At 44.4% G+C, this 23,751-nt stretch overlaps 1 protein-coding gene across 1 annotated transcript in view; it reads left to right on the top strand.

Moving 5' to 3' along the window:
* Positions 1-3,188: 3,188 nt before the first annotated feature.
* Positions 3,189-23,751, top strand: part of sra1 (steroid receptor RNA activator 1) — a 58,682-nt gene continuing 38,119 nt past the window's right edge. The window contains exons 1-4 of the mRNA XM_007239170.4: positions 3,189-3,306; positions 5,381-5,503; positions 5,690-5,910; positions 6,524-6,632. Coding sequence (XP_007239232.2) covers positions 3,282-3,306; positions 5,381-5,503; positions 5,690-5,910; positions 6,524-6,632 — 478 coding nt within the window. The 5' untranslated portion in view covers positions 3,189-3,281. The remainder of the gene's footprint in view (positions 3,307-5,380; positions 5,504-5,689; positions 5,911-6,523; positions 6,633-23,751) is intronic.

Here is a 23,751-nt window from a genome sequence, read left to right as displayed (position 1 = left end):
TAAGTGGATAATTTCCCTCCATCAATTCATTAGTATTCATACTTTGTTCTTCTCCCTAATTTTAGTATCTAGTTTAGGTTTTTAACCTAGCGTTAGGTACTTAACGCTAGCTAACTCGTTAACTAGGTTAGCCAATTCAGGTTAGCTAAGTTAAGTAACTTGTATAGTGAAAATGGCGGTGAAACGCAGAGTAATTTAGGGGAAGGGCGGGGTTTGGGCAGCCACAGGGCCCTGCCTCCGACCTCTGCCATGCCAGTTCGGGCCATAGACATCATATACATGGGAGGATCCAAGATGGCGGAGTGAGCGGTAACATTTTGCAGGCTCCGGTGTATAGTTTTTTGTTTAGTCCTTGAGTGCAAGCTGTGTGCATTTTTCTACATATCTTGACTTATTTGAAAGCCTTTGTGCAGTCTGGTAAAGTTCTGCAACAAAATACGAACTCATAAGCCTTTTTCAGCTTTATCAAATACAGTGAGTGTTACTATGAAAGACCACGACTACGGCCTGGCTGTCCTCCCCGGGGTGAGAGGCGACAGAGAGAGTGAATCAGCCGACATTGAAATTGACGAGCAGTTGTCTAAGGCGGGGAAAATAAATCAGGGCCATACTCCAATTAAATCTTCCCATGCTAAACAGTGTGAGAAAGGCAAAGAAAACCCTCACAGTGAGTGTATCGGCGAGACCCTTCTGAAGAATTCACTGACGAAGAAGCTGGAAACACGGACTGAACTTCTGCTGAAGTTTGAGAAAAGGATTGAATAGAATACTGCTGCTATCAGTGTGAACAACAGTGTGAAGGAGTCCGTGACTGAACAAGCGCGTTACAAAAGGAGGTGGAACAGTTTGACGGAAAAAAATGGGGAAGACACCAGAGAGGTTGTTATCGGCATTTTGACAAGAGTGGTGCCCATTTCAGTGGAGCGGCTTTGCGAGGCGACCGACATAGCGTGGGTAAGAAGAGTGATCATTCCACTTCAAATAATCATCCAGTTCATGGCGAGGGCAATTCGAGACGACGTGTGGAAGAGATCCAGAGACGCCAGGGTCTGTCAGGAGATGCATATTCAGTTTAAAGAAGATTTCTCCAAAGAAGACTGGGAAGCTCGCAATAAGCTCTGGCCGTTGGTAAGGGATGCCAGACTAAGAGGGCAAAGAGCTTTCCTGAAGGAAGGATATGCACTGATCAATAATCAAAGAGTCGACTCGAGCCTGTCATTCTGAGCGTTTGTGTGTTATTTCACCTAACAAGTCTGATCTTATAATGAACAAATAAAATATAAAATATAGCCGCAAGCGGCAGTCATCGGGTTCAAGCACCAACTTGCACAATGGTGCCTACTGGAGCATTGAATGGTGATGTGTAAGAAGGTCTAATATGATTGGAGATGCCCTGTCACATTTAGAAATTATCAAGTTTTTCACCTGTTATTAATGTTGAGCAGAGGCCTTTCAACCTGATCAGTGCTTAAATTCACATGTAAATCTAGTGAACTTTGTAGGATATTCATTAAGTGAGTTAGAACTAGTCAAAAGGTGTCTACATGTTATTGGTATTGATCAGTGGCTTCAACCAGAATGTTCACAAAGTGGTATTCAGATTGACCTTTGAACCTTTGCAGAACAAGCTGAAATGTTTGACCAAACAAGTTTAAATTAACACAAAGGAGTGAATGTTCTGATATGACATGTAATTACGAAGTTATTATAAATCTAGTTCTGAATTAAATGGCGCTTCATCAAGCACCAACTAGCACAATGGTGCCTACTAGAGCATAGGATGGTGATGTGTAAGAAGGTCTAACACAATTGGAGACATTCTGTCACATTTAAAATGATCAAAAGTCTTTCACCTGTTATTAATGTTGAGAAGAGGCACAAAGGAGTGAATGTTCTGATATGACATGTAATGTCAAGTTATTCTTAATCTAGTTCTGTATTAAATGGCGCTTCATCAGAGTGATATTGTACAGAGGTCTTTAACATTGTGAGATTACAGCAAATACTGCAGAGTTACAGCAATTTAGGTTAGAAATTCCAAGGACGCACAGATTGCTTGATGCCTGGAGAGTATTGTATGAACCCTAATTAAGTAGGAAGTCGCTGAGGTGCGTGTGTCACACGCTCAAAGTGTGAGACTTGAGAACACTGGTGATGTGTGTGTTTTCTGTAAAGTAAGCACACTTTTTTTATTGTGTATTTTCTTGCTATTTTTGGATTGATCTTTTTTTAGACTTGAAGAAGAGGTTGAGTAAGGAATTCTCCCTCAAAGTCCAAAATATATTGTGTATTTTTAATGACTTTTCATTTGATCACACACTCTAAGAAATATAAGTACAGATTTGTACTTAAAAGAGTACAAAGCTTGTCGCTGGGGCTGTACCTTATATTAAGGTTCAAAAAAGTACCTTTCAGTGAAAGTACTTTTTTGTACCCATGGTTTTTGTGCCAGTATAGATTATAAAGATTATAAACATTGTCATCAACTAAAAATGGCTCAAAAACTTGATGATACAAAATTGTCTGGCTTTCAAATAAAAAATGTGCAATTTAAATATATACTGTTCATTAGTACAGTGATACAGAATACTGAATGTACCTTTTGGCTGCAGGTTAAATGGTACAAATCTGTACTTATTTCTGTTAGAAATTACTTTGTACTTCAGAGGGAACAAATCTGACCCTGTAAAGACCAATATTGTACTTTTGAGGGTACGATTATAAAGAATGTACCTTCGAGTACAAAAAAGTACTCATATCGTACCTCTGTTTTTTAGAGTGCAAGGAGAGATTTTTAAGCAAATTGAATTATCATTTTAGGTCAATTTTATATGCACAAAACGAAAAAAAAGATACCCTTATTCCAAACATATTTTTATATTTTGACTTTATAAGTGTAATTATATATACTTATTGACTTATTTTTGACAAATAAAAAAATGTCATAAACCCATAGATATTTTGAAGCTTATCATTTTATATGAATCCCCTCTTTTTTATTTATTTATTTATTTTATTTTTTTTGTGTAGGTTTGTTTTTTGTTTCTGTTATTGCTATTGTATTTTTAAATGATGGTTGTTTGAACTTTGTTGGTGAACTTTGATTTTGTGTTTTCTTCTGTTCTTTGGATTTTATGTTGTTCAAAAAACGCAGCCAGACAGCTGGAGAGGGGACTTTTATTTTGGAATTCAGGAAAGGACCGGAAGTGTTAAGCAGGCAAGTGTAGTGTTGGCATCTCGCGCTGAGCTGAGTGTTTTAATGAGGAGCTGGATGATTATCAATGGACAACTTTTATATTAAACCAGGTAACTCCACCGACCCGCCTCTACAGAGCACTGACACGGAGCAGCGAGCAGTCTTCCCCAGAGCTTTACCCTTAGTTAGGAGCACTGCTCACAGGTTTATTATCAGTAATCCAGGAGTTTACACAGCTCCAGCAGCTCCACAGCGCCCAAAAAGGGTTATTTAACTAACCTAACTACTGTGTTTATCTACAGTTATACCCAACTTCTCAATTACTTTTTAACAATAGAGACTACATCACCCTTAACCTCTACATTTAAGATACCTATTAATCTTAGCTGTACTAATTACTGCACACCACGCTTATCACTGTAATCACTATAATCTACAGGTAAAAGTATGTATTATTGTACTCTAGTCCATAAGTTTATATCATCAGATATTATAATATGTTACTAGTCCCCTCCCAGACAACATGCTGATGTGGCGCTCACCTGGGTTGAACTGTTCTCACCATTCTTCTTCTCTGCCTTTCTGATATTTTTCTTGGCCTGCCACTTCTGGGCTTAACAATAACTGTCCCTGTGTTCTTCCATTTCCTTACTATGTTCCTCACAGTGGAAACTGACAGGTTAAATCTCTGAGACAACTTTTTGTATCCTTCCCCTGAACAACTATGTTGAACAGTCTTTGTTTTTAGATCATTTGAGAGTTGTTTTGATGAGCCCATGATGCCACTCTTCAGAGGAGATTCAAATAGGAGAACAACTTGCAATTGGCCACCTTAAATACCTCTTCTCATGATTGGATACACCTGGCTATGAAGTTCAAAGCTCAATGAGGTTACCAAACCAATTTTGTGCTTCAGTAAGTCAGTAAAAAGTAGTTAGGAGTATTCAAATCAATAAAATGATAAGGGTACCCATACTTTTGCACCGGTCAAATTTTGGTTTAATGCATATTGTACATTTTCTGTTAGTACAATAAACCTCATTTAAATCCTGAAATTGTACTGTGTCCATCAGTTATTAGATATATCAAACTGAAATGGCTGTAACAAACACCCAAATATTTAGAACTAAAAATGATTAAGATTAATAGGGGTGCCCAAACTTTTTCATATGACTGTAATAGTATTTGCCAATTTTAAAATAAGTAACAAAAATATTAATTTAACAATTATAAATTTAACTAAAGTACAGAATATTTTACTGCATGTATACAAGCTGCAAACAGACAATTAAAAGTAAATACACTAAATACAAATACAAAAAAAAAGGAATATCACTGTTTTCATGTGATATTTTTATGTGTCAAATTTTATTTGTGATGATATTGGGTACAATATGACCTGGCATCATCCATAGGTAATGCCAATATGTAAAATGTGTAAAATGTGCTGCCCCCTTGGGCCATGTGCCTAGAAAACATCACCTCCTAAAACACAGGTTTTCAATCCTGATCCTGGAGTGTTCAAATCCAAACAGATCAAATTAGCACAGGTGTACAAGTGAGTGAAAAATGTAGGTGCACAAGTGGTAAAAAAAAATAAATACATAATGTGTACACATTTTAACTTACACTATATTTGATATATATATATGTGTGTGTAAGTTAAAATGTGTACCACAGATGTTCCCAGTTCTGTTCATAAAGGGATGGGGTACTACAAAGAATCCAGCATAGTTTAGTGATTCCTTGCTCTATATAACAATCCAGCATTCAAATAAATGGTTAAAGTGACAGTCTGTAAAATATGGGGATTTGGAGACTAGTAAGGATGTGTAATTTCACAGAGCATGTGAAACAGTACTTTTAATGCAGGTTAAAGTGAATAAATTGCTAAGAGAAAGTCTGTGTTTTTTTTAGTATATTGTTTTGTTCATTTATGAAAAACTGACAAAATAAAAAGAGCTGTTACATCCTACCAGATCAATCTGTTTTTAGAATTAATATATTAGACATTACAGGAATGGTCAATGGTCTGCATTAATATATTGTCCCTTTCTCTTTCAGGTATACTATAATTTTTTGTTTTAAAGAAGAAAGTTCAGGGGTTGCTGCTTTTTTGAGGGTCTTTGCATCTGTGATCTTAATGAATAACTTATCAGTAATTGATATTTTTTTGCTGTGTAGGAAATCAGGAGCGGGGTTGGAACGACCCTCCACAGTTTTCATATGATATGCAGACAAGCTCTGTGGGACCAAAAAGGAATGTCCTCAACAAGAGGGTGCCCCCACCTCAACTCACAGGCCAAAGTGAGTCTGTAGATTAAGTATGCAGGTTGTGTGAGATGTTGTGTTGTTTTTTTTAATTACATGCTGTATTTTCACATATTATTAGACTAGTAGGTTGAATAGAACGTCTCACCTTAAATTAAAGGGCTTTTTGTTTTTTTTATCAATTTATATTAAATTACACACAGTGCTTTATTATGTGTACAGGTCCTGGAACAGGTTTGCCTCTGTCTCCAGCCGTTAGTTCAGGCCCTTCAAGTAGCCCAGGTCCTCCACCTGTGGGCGGACTGACCCCTCCTCCTCCTCCTAAGAGCAGAATGTCTCCAGGTGGAGTAACAGGTTCTGTCTCCGCAGAGAATGAACCCAACCTAAGTGATGTACAAGCACCACTTCTCTGGGCTCTGACTACATGTAGACAATCTGTAAAGGTATTAAAGTGTATTATTAATAATGGTAGCAGTAGTGTTATGTTTGAAATTTTATTGGATTATAAGTGAATTGTAATCTGGTTGTTTACATTTACAGTGTGTTTTAGGTTGCAGTTGAGGAACACTCTAATAAGGTTTTGTAGTGGCATCACGCGCAAACGTCATTTGATCACTTTTTCACTTTTTGCTTTTTCATTTCTTCGCGGAAATGGTTTTTACTGTTGACTTTTCTGCTTTTATATAACAAGCAATTTGAATATTCACATACTGTTCAGTCATAGTGATGTCACTGTCACTGACTATTTTTTGGACAACAGGAAGTGAAAATAGTTGAATTGAATTGTACAGATTACTTTTTCTCTCTGAGATTTTGTTTTTGACCTGCAATAAAATTTATTTAGACCTAAACATGGAACAGAGTACCCCTGTCCTAAAGTGAAGCAGTGTTCTATAACTGCTTCACAAATTTTAGTTTGGACATAATCATATAATAACTTAGTGCGACTGTGATTCAGATATTTTTTGTTTTATGTTTTTAAGTTAAGTTAAAAATTACAGTACAGTAAAAAAGGTACAGTACATTCTTGCCTTTTTCTTGGATTTGTTTTCACAGAAACAGGTTTGTGATGATGTGGAGAGGAGACTGAAGCTGTTTGAAGAAATGTGGAAGAGTGGCAAACTGTCTCTCGCTGTAAAATGTAGGATGAATAGACTTTCTCAAGGTGAGACAGTGGCTATATTTACACGTGAAGCTTTCCTTCAGTCCGAATAAATTCATTCATGAACACTTTCCCCAATAGTCTGAGTAAACTCTTGTTTTATATGCATGCTACAAGTATTTCAATCAAACATGACACACTTAGTGTACACGTAACCATGGCAACAAGCATCAGGTGACGTCAGCCAGCGTGAGAGGAGAAACAGCAACTTGATAAATAGCTATGTTTCCAAAGTTTACAGTTGGTATCAGAGATGTTCACAAGTCTTTGGGCACAAATCCAGGTCAAGTCTCAAGTCTCTTCTGGTTGTAATGAGCTTTCTATCGTTGTATGCTCTATAGTCTTCTAAGGATACTGCACAGCTATATCTAAAAAAAATCAAAGCATTTACTGATTTATCACTCGTAATTCAAGATTTTATATAACAGGGATGACGTTGTAGTATTTTGAGGGAAATGTATTTGTAACTCTGAAGGCTGAAGTTTAAGAGCGGGGCACTGAGGAAGGGTAAGGATCATTTTCTGCTAATGCTCTGTTACAGTGCTGATCACCATCTACATTTATGACCTGCTGATTATTAATGCTCTAGTGTTACAGTTAGATAATACAGTGTGCAGATTTTCCCGTGGTGGGTGGCGTCCCGGTAGCCGCGAAAAGCCTCCCAGGAGAGCGAGCACTGCTGTGTGAAAAGTTTCCTCCTGCCTTTTAGATAATTTTGGACCAAATGAAACCTCACCACCCCCAACAAAACCATCCGAATACATTGTAATATAATTATTTAAGGCCAGCTATTTTCATTTTATATAGTGTTACAGATAAGAAGAAAAGAAGGGAAGCAGCATTTTGTTTTTATGCTCTAAAAAATTGGAACAGTTTACCAGTTGAGATCAGACAAACAGCATCAGTAAACAGTTTCAAGCAGCAGCTGAAAACATTTTTTTTTTCATAACTTTGTTTTAATAATTGAGCTATTTGTATTATTATACTCAAAATATGTATCGATTTACATTTTTAGGTTACTTTTTGTTTTAATTGATTTATTTTAACATCATAGTCACAATCTTTTGTAATTTTACCTGATATCATTTTATTTGCCCGTTTTTTCAGTTTTACAATTTTCATTTTATTTTCTATTATGTCTTATCTTAATTGTTAATTTTACTTTAATATTACTTTTTTTATTTTCCTTTTTATTCTGATTACCTCTGTATGTACAGTACTTTGAGCTGAATTTTAATGTATGAAAGGTGCTTTCTAAATAGATTATTATTATTATTATTATTATTATTATTATCATTATCATTATCATTATTATTATTATTATTTAAAGCAGCGCAAGCTCTCCCCACACAGAAGGCTCGCCAGCACGGGAAAATCTGGACACTAAAACGGCGTTGTACATGCACAATACGTACTTTAACATTCCGATTAGGGATCTAATCGGGTACAGGTGTTTACAAAACTATTATTCTTCTTTGTATCGGATTATCCACCTTGTTCAATCGGATAGAAATTGTGTTTGGAATGTCCTCAAACGTGCTCTATTGCGATTGAGCTATGAATTTAATTGTAAACGGATTATTAGGCTGCATGTACACGTACCCGATGTGTCCTGTGATTGGAGAGCAAAAGATCTAGTCACAGGATTACTTGTGCTTAAAGTATTCCCAAAGCCAGGTGTGGGCTAAAAGGGTATAAAGCAGTGGAAATCTGTTCTCTGAAATTATGGCACTCGGTCCAAAACTTTTGAGATGAGTTAAGGAGATGAAGATGAGGTGAGGTCTTAATCATTTAACAACCTGACCTCAATAACACTAACATTTTTACTGAATGCAAGCAAATCCAAACAAAAGTACTTTAAACTTTAGTACTCTTGATTTCAGAGGAAACAATGAATGAGAAGCTGTCTCGATACTTTTGTCCACTTTTTAGGTGCACTCAAGTTTGTGACTTGCAGGTTTTGTGAATGCGAGTGCTAATAGCTCCTCCTTGTGGAGAAAGTTCTGTATGATGAGCATGACCTTACAATGAACTGCAGAATGTAATTAATCAAGTAATCAATTTTAATGGAATAAGACATGCTAGTGTCTTATATTATATATTGTTAGACTAAAGATTAAAAAAACAACAATATATGTTGTCCTCTTACAGACTCTTCCTCGCCTCGCAGGACAGAGTGACTGGCTAAACACTATAAGCAATATCAAGTTGATCAAATATTAAGGCCATGTTCATTAATAGTATGATAGGTCAATAATTATCGGAACAGGGCTGTGAATTATCATCAGACATTTCGCCAGCTGACAGCGAGTCTGTTATTAGAAAAAAAAGCATAGTACAGTTTGTTCTACCACACTTTACCACACCTTTAGTATTAAATAAAATGATTTATCATTATTAATATTATTATTATTCTCGCAGGCATCTCTAAGCACCCCCAGTCAGTTCAACTGTTTTATTAGTGTGATTGCAGTAATGCAATCACAGTATTGTTCTTCTTAAGTCTTATTCTTCTTCTTCTTCTTCTTCTTCTTATTATTAGTGTGATTGCAGTAATGCAATCACAGTATTGATCTTCTTAAGTCTTATTCTTCTTCTTCTTCTTCTTCTTCTTATTATTATTATTATTATTAGTGTGATTGCAGTAATGCAATCACAGTATTGTTCTTCTTAAGTCTTATTCTTCTTCTTCTTCTTATTATTATTATTAGTGTGATTGCAGTAATGCAATCACAGTATTGATCTTCTTAAGTCTTATTCTTCTTCTTCTTCTTCTTCTTATTATTAGTGTGATTGCAGTAATGCAATCACAGTACTGATCTTCTTAAGTCTTATTAGTGTGATTGCAGTAATGCAATCACAGTATTGTTCTTCTTAAGTCTTATTCTTCTTCTTCTTATTATTATTATTATTATTATTCCACCTGTTTTTTGTCCGGTTAACTAGTGCCGCAGTTTTCGAAATATCGACTTCGTTCAAAAGAGAAAACGTGCGTCCATATCGGGAATGGTGGGCTTGTATACAGCTTTCCGATCGGACTTACGTTTTTCGTAAAAACTTCGTAAGTACGCGTTTTTTTGCCCATTGAAAATGAATGGGCAGAACTTTGCACGCCCGTGGACGTCGCAATTTTTGAAATACTAAGATGAAACCAATTGAGGACCTGTAGAACTTATTGAGCTCTTTCCGAAAATATGCGTTACGAAAAGTTACGACGTACGGATTTCGTACGAATGTCGTACGAAGTGGCCCCATTGGAATGAATGGGGCCAATCGGAGGACGGCAGCTAGATCGAAGGACAGGTAGCTAGAACTCCAGTACTGTGTGTAATGGAGCAGCTATGGGATAAATCAGCGTTAGGTCAAAAGTTTGGACACCCCGGCCCCCCAGTACTGTGTGTAATGGAGCCACGGGTCAAAAGTTTGGACACCCCGGCCCCCCAGTACTGTGTGTAATGGAGCCACGGGTCAAAAGTTTGGACACCCCCGAACGGCCAGAGCAACCTAGCGTGCATAGCTGATTGATGTATTTGCACGTTGCGTAGCAACGTGCAAACACCATTTAATCAAATTTATGCATATACATCACCTAGCAACCACCTAGAAACACCATAGCAACCACCCCGGATACCATAGCAACACCTTAGCAACCGCCTAGCAACACCTTAGCAACCACCTAGCAACCACCTAGCAACACCTTAGCAACCACCCCGGATACCATAGCAACACCTTAGCAACCGCCTAGCAACACCTTAGCAACCACCTAGCAACCACCTAGCAACACCTTAGCAACCACCCCAGATACCATAGCAACACCTTAGCAACCGCCTAGCAACACCTTAGCAACCACCTAGCAACCACCTAGCAACACCTTAGCAACCACCCCGCATACCATAGCAACACCTTAGCAACCGCCTAGCAACACCTTAGCAACCACCTAGCAACCACCTAGCAACACCTTAGCAACCACCCCGGATACCATAGCAACACCTTAGCAACCGCCTAGCAACACCCTAGCAACCACCTAGCAACCACCTAGCAACACCTTAGCAACCACCCCGGATACCATAGCAACACCTTAGCAACCGCCTAGCAACCACCTAGCAACCACCTAGCAACACCTTAGCAACCACCCCGGATACCATAGCAACACCTTAGCAACCGCCTAGCAACACCCTAGCAACCACCTAGCAACCACCTAGCAACACCTTAGCAACCACCCCAGATACCATAGCAACACCTTAGCAACACCATAGCAGATACCAGCCAGCACTGCAATCACACTCGCAGTTTCTGTAGGAACTGCAATCTAGTTCTTCTTCTTCTTCTTATTATTCCACCTGTTTTTTGTCCGGTTAACTAGTGCCGCAGTTTTCGAAATATCGACTTCGTTCAAAAGAGAAAACGTGCGTCCATATCGGGAATGGTGGGCTTGTATACAGCTTTCCGATCGGACTTACGTTTTTCGTAAAAACTTCGTAAGTACGCGTTTTTTTGCCCATTGAAAATGAATGGGCAGAACTTTGCACGCCCGTGGACGTCGCAATTTTTGAAATACGAAGATGAAACCAATTGAGGACCTGTAGAACTTATTGAGCTCTTTCCGAAAATATGCGTTACGAAAAGTTACGTCGTACGGATTTCGTACGATTGTCGTACGAAGTGGCCCCATTGGAATGAATGGGGCCAATCGGAGGACGGCAGCTAGATCGAAGGACAGGTAGCTAGAACTCCAGTACTGTGAGTGTATGGAGCAGCTATGGGATAAAACAGCATTAGGTCAAAAGTTTGGACACCCCGGCCCCCCAGTACTGTGTGTAATGGAGCCACGGGTCAAAAGTTTGGACACCCCGGCCCCCCAGTACTGTGTGTAATGGAGCCACGGGTCAAAAGTTTGGACACCCCGGCCCCCCAGTACTGTGTGTAATGGAGCCACGGGTCAAAAGTTTGGACACCCCCGAACGGCCAGAGCAACCTAGCGTGCATAGCTGATTGATGTATTTGCACGTTGCGTAGCAACGTGCAAACACCATTTAATCTAATTTATGCATATAAATCACCTAGCAACCACCTAGAAACACCATAGCAACCACCACAGATACCATAGCAACACCTTAGCAACCGCCTAGCAACACCTTAGCAACCACGTAGCAACCACCTAGCAACACCTTAGCAACCTCCCCGGATACCATAGCAACACCTTAGCAACCGCCTAGCAACACCTTAGCAACCGCATAGCAACCACTTAGCAACACCTTAGCAACCACCCCGGATACCATAGCAACACCTTAGCAACCGCCTAGCAACCACCTAGCAACACCTTAGCAACCACCCCGGATACCATAGCAACACCTTAGCAACCGCCTAGCAACACCCTAGCAACCACCTAGCAACCACCTAGCAACACCTTAGCAACCACCCCGGATACCATAGCAACACCTTAGCAACCGCCTAGCAACACCCTAGCAACCACCTAGCAACCACCTAGCAACACCTTAGCAACCACCCAAGATACCATAGCAACACCTTAGCAACCGCCTAGCAACACCCTAGCAACCACCTAGCAACCACCTAGCAACACCTTAGCAACCACCCCGGATACCATAGCAACACCTTAGCAACCGCCTAGCAACACCTTAGCAACCACCTAGCAACCACCTAGCAACACCTTAGCAACCACCCTGGATACCATAGCAACACCTTAGCAACCGCCTAGCAACACCCTAGCAACCACCTAGCAACCACCTAGCAACACCTTAGCAACCACCCCGGATACCATAGCAACACCTTAGCAACCGCCTAGCAACACCCTAGCAACCACCTAGCAACACCTTAGCAACCACCCCGGATACCATAGCAACACCTTAGCAACCGGCTAGCAACACCTTAGCAACCCCATAGCAACCACCTAGCAACACCTTAGCAACCACCCCGGATACCATAGCAACACCTTAGCAACCGCCTAGCAACACCCTAGCAACCACCTAGCAACCACCTAGCAACACCTTAGCAACCACCTCGGATACCATAGCAACACCTTAGCAACCACCTAGCAACCACCTAGCAACACCTTAGCAACCACCCTGGATACCATAGCAACACCTTAGCAACCACCTAGCAACACCCTAGCAACCACCTAGCAACACCTTAGCAACCACCCCGGATACCATAGCAACACCTTAGCAACCGCCTAGCAACACCTTAGCAACCACCTAGCAACACCTTAGCAACCACCCCGGATACCATAGCAACACCTTAGCAACCGCCTAGCAACACCTTAGCAACCACCTAGCAACCACCTAGCAACACCTTAGCAACCACCCCGGATACCATAGCAACACCTTAGCAACCGCCTAGCAACACCTTAGCAACCGCCTAGCAACACCTTAGCAACCACCTAGCAACACCTTAGCAACCACCCCAGATACCATAGCAACACCTTAGCAACCGCCTAGCAACACCTTAGCAACCACCTAGCAACCACTTAGCAACACCTTAGCAACCACCCCGGATACCATAGCCACACCTTAGCAACACCTTAGCAACACCACAGCAGATACCAGCCAGCACTGCAATCACACTCGCAGTTTCTGTAGGAACTGCAATCTAGTTATTAGTGTGATTGCAGTAATGCAATCACAGTATTGTTCTTCTTAAGTCTTATTAGTGTGATTGCAGTAATGCAATCACAGTATTGTTATTCTTAAGTCTTATTCTTATTATTATTATTATTATTCCACCTGTTTTTTGTCCGGTTAACTAGTGCCGCAGTTTTCGAAATATCGACTTCGTTCAAAAGAGAAAACGTGCGTCCATATCGGGAATGGTGGGCTTGTATACAGCTTTCCGATCGGACTTACGTTTTTCGTAAAAACTTCGTAAGTACGCGTTTTTTTGACCATTGAAAATGAATGGGCAGAACTTTGCACGCCCGTGGACGTCGCAATTTTTGAAATACGAAGATGAAACCAATTGAGGACCTGTAGAACTTATTGAGCTCTTTCCGAAAATATGCGTTACGAAAAGTTACGACGTACGGATTTCGTACGAATGTCGTACGAAGTGGCCCCATTGGAATGAATGGGGCCAATCGGAGGACGGCAGCTAGATCGAAGGACAGGTAGCTAGAACTCCAGTACTGTGTGTAATGGAGCAGCTATGGGATAAATCAGCGTTAGGTCAAAAGTTTGGACACCCCGGCCCCCCCCCAGTACTGTGTGTAATGGAGCCATGGGTCAAAAGTTTGGACACCCCGGCCCCCCAGTACTGTGTGTAATGGAGCCACGGGTCAAAAGTTTGGACACCCCCGAACGGCCAGAGCAACCTAGCGTGCATAGCTGATTGATGTATTTGCACGTTGCGTAGCAACGTGCAAACACCATTTAAACAAATTTATGCATATACATCACCTAGCAACCACCTAGAAACACCATAGCAACCACCCTGGATACCATAGCAACACCTTAGCAACCGCCTAGCAACACCCTAGCAACACCCTAGCAACCACCTAGCAACACCTTAGCAACCACCCCGGATACCATAGCAACACCTAAGCAACCGCCTGGCAACACCTTAGCAACCACCTAGCAACCACCTAGCAACACCTTAGCAACCACCCCGGATACCATAGCAACACCTTAGCAACCGCCTAGCAACACCTTAGCAACCACCTACCAACCACTTAGCAACACCTTAGCAACCACCCCGGATACCATAGCAACCGCCTAGCAACACCCTAGCAACCACCTAGCAACACCTTAGCAACCACCTAGCAACCACCTAGCAACACCTTAGCAACCTCCCCGGATACCATAGCAACACCTTAGCAACCGCCTAGCAACACCTTAGCAACCGCATAGCAACCACTTAGCAACACCTTAGCAACCACCCCGGATACCATAGCAACACCTTAGCAACCGCCTAGCAACCACCTAGCAACACCTTAGTAACCACCCCGGATACCATAGCAACACCTTAGCAACCGCCTAGCAACACCTTAGCAACCACCTAGCAACACCTTAGCAACCACCCCGGATACCATAGCAACACCTTAGCAACCGCCTAGCAACACCCTAGCAACCACCTAGCAACCACCTAGCAACACCTTAGCAACCACCCTGGATACCATAGCAACACCTTAGCAACCGCCTAGCAACACCCTAGCAACCACCTAGCAACCACCTAGCAACACCTTAGCAACCACCCCGGATACCATAGCAACACCTTAGCAAACGCCTAGCAACACCCTAGCAACACCCTAGCAACCACCCCGGATACCATAGCAACACCTTAGCAACCGCCTAGCAACACCCTAGCAACCACCTAGCAACCACCTGGCAACACCTTAGCAACCACCCCGGATACCATAGCAACACCTTAGCAACCGCCTAGCAACACCCTAGCAACCACCTAGCAACACCTTAGCAACCACCCCGGATACCATAGCAACACCTTAGCAACCGCCTAGCAACCACCTAGCAACCACCTAGCACCACCTTAGCAACCACCCCGGATACCATAGCAACACCTTAGCAACCGCCTAGCAACGCCTTAGCAACCACCTAGCAACACCTTAGCAACCACCTAGCAACCACCTAGCAACACCTTAGCAACCACCCCGGATACCATAGCAACACCTTAGCAACCGCCTAGCAACACCCTAGCAACCACCTAGCAACACCTTAGCAACCACTCAAGATACAATAGCAACACCTTAGCAGCCGCCTAGCAACACCCTAGCAACCACCTAGCAACACCTTAGCAACCACCCCGGATACCATAGCAACACCTTAGCAACCGCCTAGCAACACCCTAGCAACCACCTAGCAACACCTTAGCAACCACCCCGGATACCATAGCAACACCTTAGCAACCGCCTAGCAACACCTTAGCAACCACCTAGCAACACCTTAGCAACCACCCCGGATACCATAGCAACACCTTAGCAACACCATAGCAGATACCAGCCAGCACTGCAATCACACTCGCAGTTTCTGTAGGAACTGCAATCTAGTTATTATTATTATTATTCCACCTGTTTTTTGTCCGGTTAACTAGTGCCGCAGTTTTCGAAATATCGACTTCGTCCAAAAGAGAAAACGTGCGTCCTTATCGGGAATGGTGGGCTTGTATACAGCTTTCCGATCGGACTTACGTTTTTCGTAAAAACTTCGTAAGTACGCGTTTTTTTGCCCATTGAAAATGAATGGCCAGAACTTTGCATGCCCGTGGACGTCGCAACTTTTGAAATACGAAGATGAAACCAATTGAGGACCTGTAGAACTTATTGAGCTCTTTCCGAAAATATGCGTTACGAAAAGTTACGACGTACGGATTTCGTACGATTGTCGTACGAAGTGGCCCCATTGGAATGAATGGGGCCAATCGGAGGACGGCTGCTAGATCGAAGGACAGGTAGCTAGAACTCCAGTACTGTGAGTGTATGGAGCAGCTATGGGATAAAACAGCATTAGGTCAAAAGTTTGGACACCCCGGCCCCCCAGTACTGTGTGTAATGGAGCCACGGGTCAAAAGTTTGGACACCCCGGCCCCCCCAGTACTGTGTGTAATGGAGCCACGGGTCAAAAGTTTGGACACCCCCGAACGGCCAAAGCAACCTAGCGTGCATAGCTGATTGATGTATTTGCACGTTGCGTAGCAACGTGCAAACACCATTTAATCAAATTTATGCATATACATCACCTAGCAACCACCTAGAAACACCATAGCAACCACCCTGGATACCATAGCAACACCTTAGCAACCGCCTAGCAACACCCTAGCAACCACCTAGCAACCACCTAGCAACACCTTAGCAACCACCCCGGATACCATAGCAACACCTAAGCAACCGCCTGGCAACACCTTAGCAACCACCTAGCAACACCTTAGCAACCACCCCGGATACCATAGCAACACCTTAGCAACCGCCTAGCAACACCTTAGCAACCACCTACCAACCACTTAGCAACACCTTAGCAACCTCCCCGGATACCATAGCAACCGCCTAGCAACACCCTAGCAACCGCCTAGCAACACCCTAGCAACCACCTAGCAACACCTTAGCAACCACTCCGGATACCATAGCAACACCTTAGCAACCGCCTAGCAACCACCTAGCAACCACCTAGCAACCACCTAGCAACACCTTAGCAACCACCCCGGATACCATAGCAACACCTTAGCAACCGCCTAGCAACACCCTAGCAACCACCTAGCAACCACCTAGCAACACCTTAGCAACCACCCAGGATACCATAGCAACACCTTAGCAACCGCCTAGCAACACCCTAGCAACCACCTAGCAACCACCTAGCAACACCTTAGCAACCACCCCGGATACCATAGCAACACCTTAGTAACCGCCTAGCAACACCCTAGCAACCACCTAGCAACACCTTAGCAACCACCCCGGATACCATAGCAACACCTTAGCAACCGCCTAGCAACACCCTAGCAACCACCTAGCAACCACCTAGCAACCACCTAGCAACACCTTAGCAACCACCCCGGATACCATAGCAACACCTTAGCAACCGCCTAGCAACACCCTAGCAACCACCTAGCAACCACCTAGCAACACCTTAGCAACCACCCCGGATACCATAGCAACACCTTAGCAACCGCCTAGCAACACCCTAGCAACCACCTAGCAACCACCTAGCAACACCTTAGCAACCACCCCGGATACCATAGCAACACCTTAGCAACCGCCTAGCAACACCCTAGCAACCACCTAGCAACACCTTAGCAACCACCCCGGATACCATAGCAACACCTTAGCAACCGCCTAGCAACACCCTAGCAACCACCTAGCAACCACCTAGCAACACCTTAGCAACCACCCAAGATACCATAGCAACACCTTAGCAACCGCCTAGCAACACCCTAGCAACCACCTAGCAACACCTTAGCAACCACCCCGGATACCATAGCAACACCTTAGCAACCGCCTAGCAACACCTTAGCAACCACCTAGCAACCACCTAGCAACCACCTAGCAACACCTTAGCAACCACCCCAAATACCATAGCAACACCTTAGCAACCGCGTAGCAACACCTTAGCAACCGCCTAGCAACACCTTAGCAACCACCTAGTAACCACCTAGCAACACCTTAGCAACCACCCCAGATACCATAGCAACACCTTAGCAACCGCCTAGCAACACCTTAGCAACCACCTAGCAACATCTTAGCAACCACCCCGGATACCATAGCAACACCTTAGCAACACCTTAGCAGATACCAGCCAGCACTGCAATCACACTCGCAGTTTCTGCAGGAACTGCAATCTAGTTCTTATTATTATTATTATTATTATTATTATTATTCCACCTGTTTTTTGTCCGGTTAACTAGTGCCGCAGTTTTCGAAATATCGACTTCGTTCAAAAGAGAAAACGTGCGTCCATATCGGGAATGGTGGGCTTGTATACAGCTTTCCGATCGGACTTACGTTTTTCGTAAAAACTTCGTAAGTACGCGTTTTTTTGACCATTGAAAATGAATGGGCAGAACTTTGCACGCCCGTGGACGTCGCAATTTTTGAAATACGAAGATGAAACCAATTGAGGACCTGTAGAACTTATTGAGCTCTTTCCGAAAATATGCGTTACGAAAAGTTACGACGTACGGATTTCGTACGAATGTCGTACGAAGTGGCCCCATTGGAATGAATGGGGCCAATCGGAGGACGGCAGCTAGATCGAAGGACAGGTAGCTAGAACTCCAGTACTGTGAGTGTATGGAGCAGCTATGGGATAAATCAGCGTTAGGTCAAAAGTTTGGACACCCCGGCCCCCCCCAGTACTGTGTGTAATGGAGCCATGGGTCAAAAGTTTGGACACCCCGGCCCCCCAGTACTGTGTGCAATGGAGCCACGGGTCAAAAGTTTGGACACCCCCGAACGGCCAGAGCAACCTAGCGTGCATAGCTGATTGATGTATTTGCACGTTGCGTAGCAACGTGCAAACACCATTTAATCAAATTTATGCATATACATCACCTAGCAACCACCTAGAAACACCATAGCAACCACCCCGGATACCATAGCAACACCTTAGCAACCACCTAGCAACTGCTTAGGAGTGACCTACCAACCACTTAGCAACACCATAGCAACCACCCTGGATACCATAGCAACACCTTAGCAACCGCCTAGCAACACCTTAGCAACCGCCTAGCAACCATCTAGCAACACCTTAGCAACCACCCCAGATACCATAGCAACACCTTAGCAACCGCCTAGCAACACCCTAGCAACCACCTAGCAACCACCTAGCAACACCTTAGCAACCACCCCGGATACCATAGCAACACCTTAGCAACCGCCTAGCAACACCCTAGCAACCACCTAGCAACCACCTAGCAACACCTTAGCAACCACCCCGGATACCATAGCAACACCTTATCAACTGCCTAGCAACACCCTAGCAACCACCTAGCAACCACCTAGCAACACCTTAGCAACCACCCCGGATACCATAGCAACACCTTAGCAACCACCTAGCAACACCCTAGCAACCACCTAGCAACACCTTGGCAACCACCCCGGATACCATAGCAACACCTTAGCAACCGGCTAGCAACACCTTAGCAACCACCTAGCAACCACTTAGCAACACCTTAGCAACCACCCCGGATACCATAGCAACACCTTAGCAACCGCCTAGCAACACCCTAGAAACCACCTAGCAACCACCTAGCAACACCTTAGCAACCACCCCGGATACCATAGCAACACCTTAGCAACCGCCTAGCAACACCCTAGCAACCACCTAGCAACCACCTAGCAACACCTTAGCAACCAACCCGGATACCATAGCAACACCTTAGCAACCGCCTAGCAACACCCTAGCAACCACCTAGCAACCACCTAGCAACACCTTAGCAACCACCCCGGATACCATAGCAACACCTTAGCAACTGCCTAGCAACACCCTAGCAACCACCTAGCAACCACCTAGCAACACCTTAGCAACCACCCCGGATACCATAGCAACACCTTAGCAACCGCCTAGCAACACCTTAGCAACCACCTAGCAACCACCTAGCAACCACCTAGCAACACCTTAGCAACCACCCCAAATACCATAGCAACACCTTAGCAACCGCCTAGCAACACCTTAGCAACCGCCTAGCAACACCTTAGCAACCACCTAGTAATCACCTAGCAACACCTTAGCAACCACCCCAGATACCATAGCAACACCTTAGCAACCGCCTAGCAACACCTTAGCAACCACCTAGCAACATCTTAGCAACCACCCCGGATACCATAGCAACACCTTAGCAACACCTTAGCACCAGCCAGCACTGCAATCACACTCGCAGTTTCTGCAGGAACTGCAATCTAGTTATTATTATTATTATTATTATTCCACCTGTTTTTTGTCCGGTTAACTAGTGCCGCAGTTTTCGAAATATCGACTTCGTTCAAAAGAGAAAACGTGCGTCTATATCGGGAATGGTGGGCTTGTATACAGCTTTCCGATCGGACTTACGTTTTTCGTAAAAACTTCGTAAGTACGCGTTTTTTTGCCCATTGACAATGAATGGGCAGAACTTTGCACGCCCGTGGACGTCGCAATTTTTGAAATACGAAGATGAAACCAATTGAGGACCTGTAGAACTTATTGAGCTCTTTCCGAAAATATGCGTTACGAAAAGTTACGACGTACGGATTTCGTACGAATGTCGTACGAAGTGGCCCCATTGGAATGAATGGGGCCAATCGGAGGACGGCAGCTAGATCGAAGGACAGGTAGCTAGAACTCCAGTACTGTGAGTGTATGGAGCAGCTATGGGATAAAACAGCATTAGGTCAAAAGTTTGGACACCCCGGCCCCCCAGTACTGTGTGTAATGGAGCCATGGGTCAAAAGTTTGGACACCCCGGCCCCCCAGTACTGTGTGTAATGGAGCCACGGGTCAAAAGTTTGGACACCCCCGAACGGCCAGAGCAACCTAGCGTGCATAGCTGATTGATGTATTTGCACGTTGCGTAGCAACGTGCAAACACCATTTAATCTAATTTATGCATATAAATCACCTAGCAACCACCTAGAAACACCATAGCAACCACCACAGATACCATAGCAACACCTTAGCAACCGCCTAGCAACACCTTAGCAACCACCTAGCAACCACCTAGCAACACCTTAGCAACCTCCCCGGATACCATAGCAACACCTTAGCAACCGCCTAGCAACACCTTAGCAACCGCATAGCAACCACTTAGCAACACCTTAGCAACCACCCCAGATACCATAGCAACACCTTAGCAACCGCCTAGCAACCACCTAGCAACCACCTAGCAACCACCTAGCAACACCTTAGCAACCACCCCGGATACCATAGCAACACCTTAGCAACCGCCTAGCAACACCTTAGCAACCACCTAGCAACCACCTAGCAACACCTTAGCAACCACCCCGGATACCATAGCAACACCTTAGCAACCGCCTAGCAACACCCTAGCAACAACCTAGCAACCACCTAGCAACACCTTAGCAACCACCCCGGATACCATAGCAACACCTTAGCAACCGCCTAGCAACACCCTAGCAACCACCTAGCAACCACCTAGCAACACCTTAGCAACCACCCCGGATACCATAGCAACACCTTAGCAACCGCCTAGCAACACCCTAGCAACCACCTAGCAACCACCTAGCAACACCTTAGCAACCACCCCGGATACCATAGCAACACCTTAGCAACCGCCTAGCAACACCCTAGCAACCACCTAGCAACCACCTAGCAACACCTTAGCAACCACCCCGGATACCATAGCAACACCTTAGCAACCGCCTAGCAACACCCTAGCAACCACCAAGCAACACCTTAGCAACCACCCCGGATACCATAGCAACACCTTAGCAACCGCCTAGCAACACCCTAGCAACCACCTAGCAACACCTTAGCAACCACCCCGGATACCATAGCAACACCTTAGCAACCGCCTAGCAACACCTTAGCAACCACCTAGCAACACCTTAGCAACCACCTAGCAACACCTTAGCAACCACCCCGGATACCATAGCAACACCTTAGCAACCGCCTAGCAACACCTTAGCAACCACCCCGGATACCATAGCAACACCTTAGCAACCGCCTAGCAACACCTTAGCAACCACCTAGCAACACCTTAGCAACCACCCTGGATACCATAGCAACACCTTAGCAACCGCCTAGCAACACCTTAGCAACCACCTAGCAACACCTTAGCAACCACCCCAGATACCACAGCAACACCTTAGCAACCGCCTAGCAACACCTTAGCAACCACCTAGCAACCACTTAGCAACACCTTAGCAACCACCCCGGATACCATAGCCACACCTTAGCAACCACTTAGCAACACCTTAGCAACACCATAGCAGATACCAGCCAGCACTGCAATCACACTCGCAGTTTCTGTAGGAACTGCAATCTAGTTCCACCTGTTTTTTGTCCGGTTAACTAGTGCCGCAGTTTTCGAAATATCGACTTCGTTCAAAAGAGAAAACGTGCGTCCATATCGGGAATGGTGGGCTTGTATACAGCTTTCCGATCGGACTTACGTTTTTCGTAAAAACTTCGTAAGTACGCGTTTTTTTGCCCATTGAAAATGAATGGGCAGAACTTTGCACGCCCGTGGACGTCGCAATTTTTGAAATACGAAGATGAAACCAATTGAGGACCTGTAGAACTTATTGAGCTCTTTCCGAAAATATGCGTTACGAAAAGTTACGTCGTACGGATTTCGTACGATTGTCGTACGAAGTGGCCCCATTGGAATGAATGGGGCCAATCGGAGGACGGCAGCTAGATCGAAGGACAGGTAGCTAGAACTCCAGTACTGTGTGTAATGGAGCAGCTATGGGATAAAACAGCATTAGGTCAAAAGTTTGGACACCCCGGCCCCCCAGTACTGTGTGTAATGGAGCCACGGGTCAAAAGTTTGGACACCCCGGCCCCCCCAGTACTGTGTGTAATGGAGCCACGGGTCAAAAGTTTGGACACCCCCGAACGGCCAGAGCAACCTAGCGTGCATAGCTGATTGATGTATTTGCACGTTGCGTAGCAACGTGCAAACACCATTTAATCAAATTTATGCATATACATCACCTAGCAACCACCTAGAAACACCATAGCAACCACCCCGGATACCATAGCAACACCTTAGCAACCGCCTAGCAACACCCTAGCAACCACCTAGCAACCACCTAGCAACACCTTAGCAACCACCCTGGATACCATAGCAACACCTTAGCAACCGCCTAGCAACACCATAGCAAGCACCTAGCAACCATCTAGCAACACCTTAGCAACCACCCCAGATACCATAGCAACACCTTAGCAACCGGCTAGCAACACCTTAGCAACCACCTAGCAACCACCTAGCAACACCTTAGCAACCACCCCGGATACCATAGCAACACCTTAGCAACCGCCTAGCAACACCCTAGCAACCACCTAGCAACCACCTAGCAACACCTTAGCAACCACCCCGGATACCATAGCAACACCTTAGCAACCGCCTAGCAACACCCTAGCAACCACCTAGCAACCACCTAGCAACACCTTAGCAACCACCCCGGATACCATAGCAACACCTTAGCAACCGCCTAGCAACACCCTAGAAACCACCTAGCAACACCTTAGCAACCACCCCGGATACCATAGCAACACCTTAGCAACCGCCTAGCAACACCCTAGCAACCACCTAGCAACCACCTAGCAACACCTTAGCAACCACCCCGGATACCATAGCAACACCTTAGCAACCGCCTAGCAACACCCTAGCAACCACCTAGCAACACCTTAGCAACCACCCCGGATACCATAGCAACACCTTAGCAACCGCCTAGCAACACCCTAGCAACCACCTAGCAACCACCTAGCAACACCTTAGCAACCACCCCGGATACCATAGCAACACCTTAGCAACCGCCTAGCAACACCCTAGCAACCACCTAGCAACACCTTAGCAACCACCCCGGATACCATAGCAACACCTTAGCAACCGCCTAGCAACACCCTAGCAACCACCTAGCAACCACCTAGCAACACCTTAGCAACCACCCCGGATACCATAGCAACACCTTAGCAACCGCCTAGCAACACCCTAGCAACCACCT

This window comes from Astyanax mexicanus, chromosome 22, assembly GCF_023375975.1.
Source record: "Astyanax mexicanus isolate ESR-SI-001 chromosome 22, AstMex3_surface, whole genome shotgun sequence".
Lineage (NCBI taxonomy): Eukaryota > Metazoa > Chordata > Actinopteri > Characiformes > Acestrorhamphidae > Astyanax > Astyanax mexicanus.
Note: the sequence above shows the minus strand (reverse complement) of the source record. Positions and strands in the feature narration are given on the sequence as shown.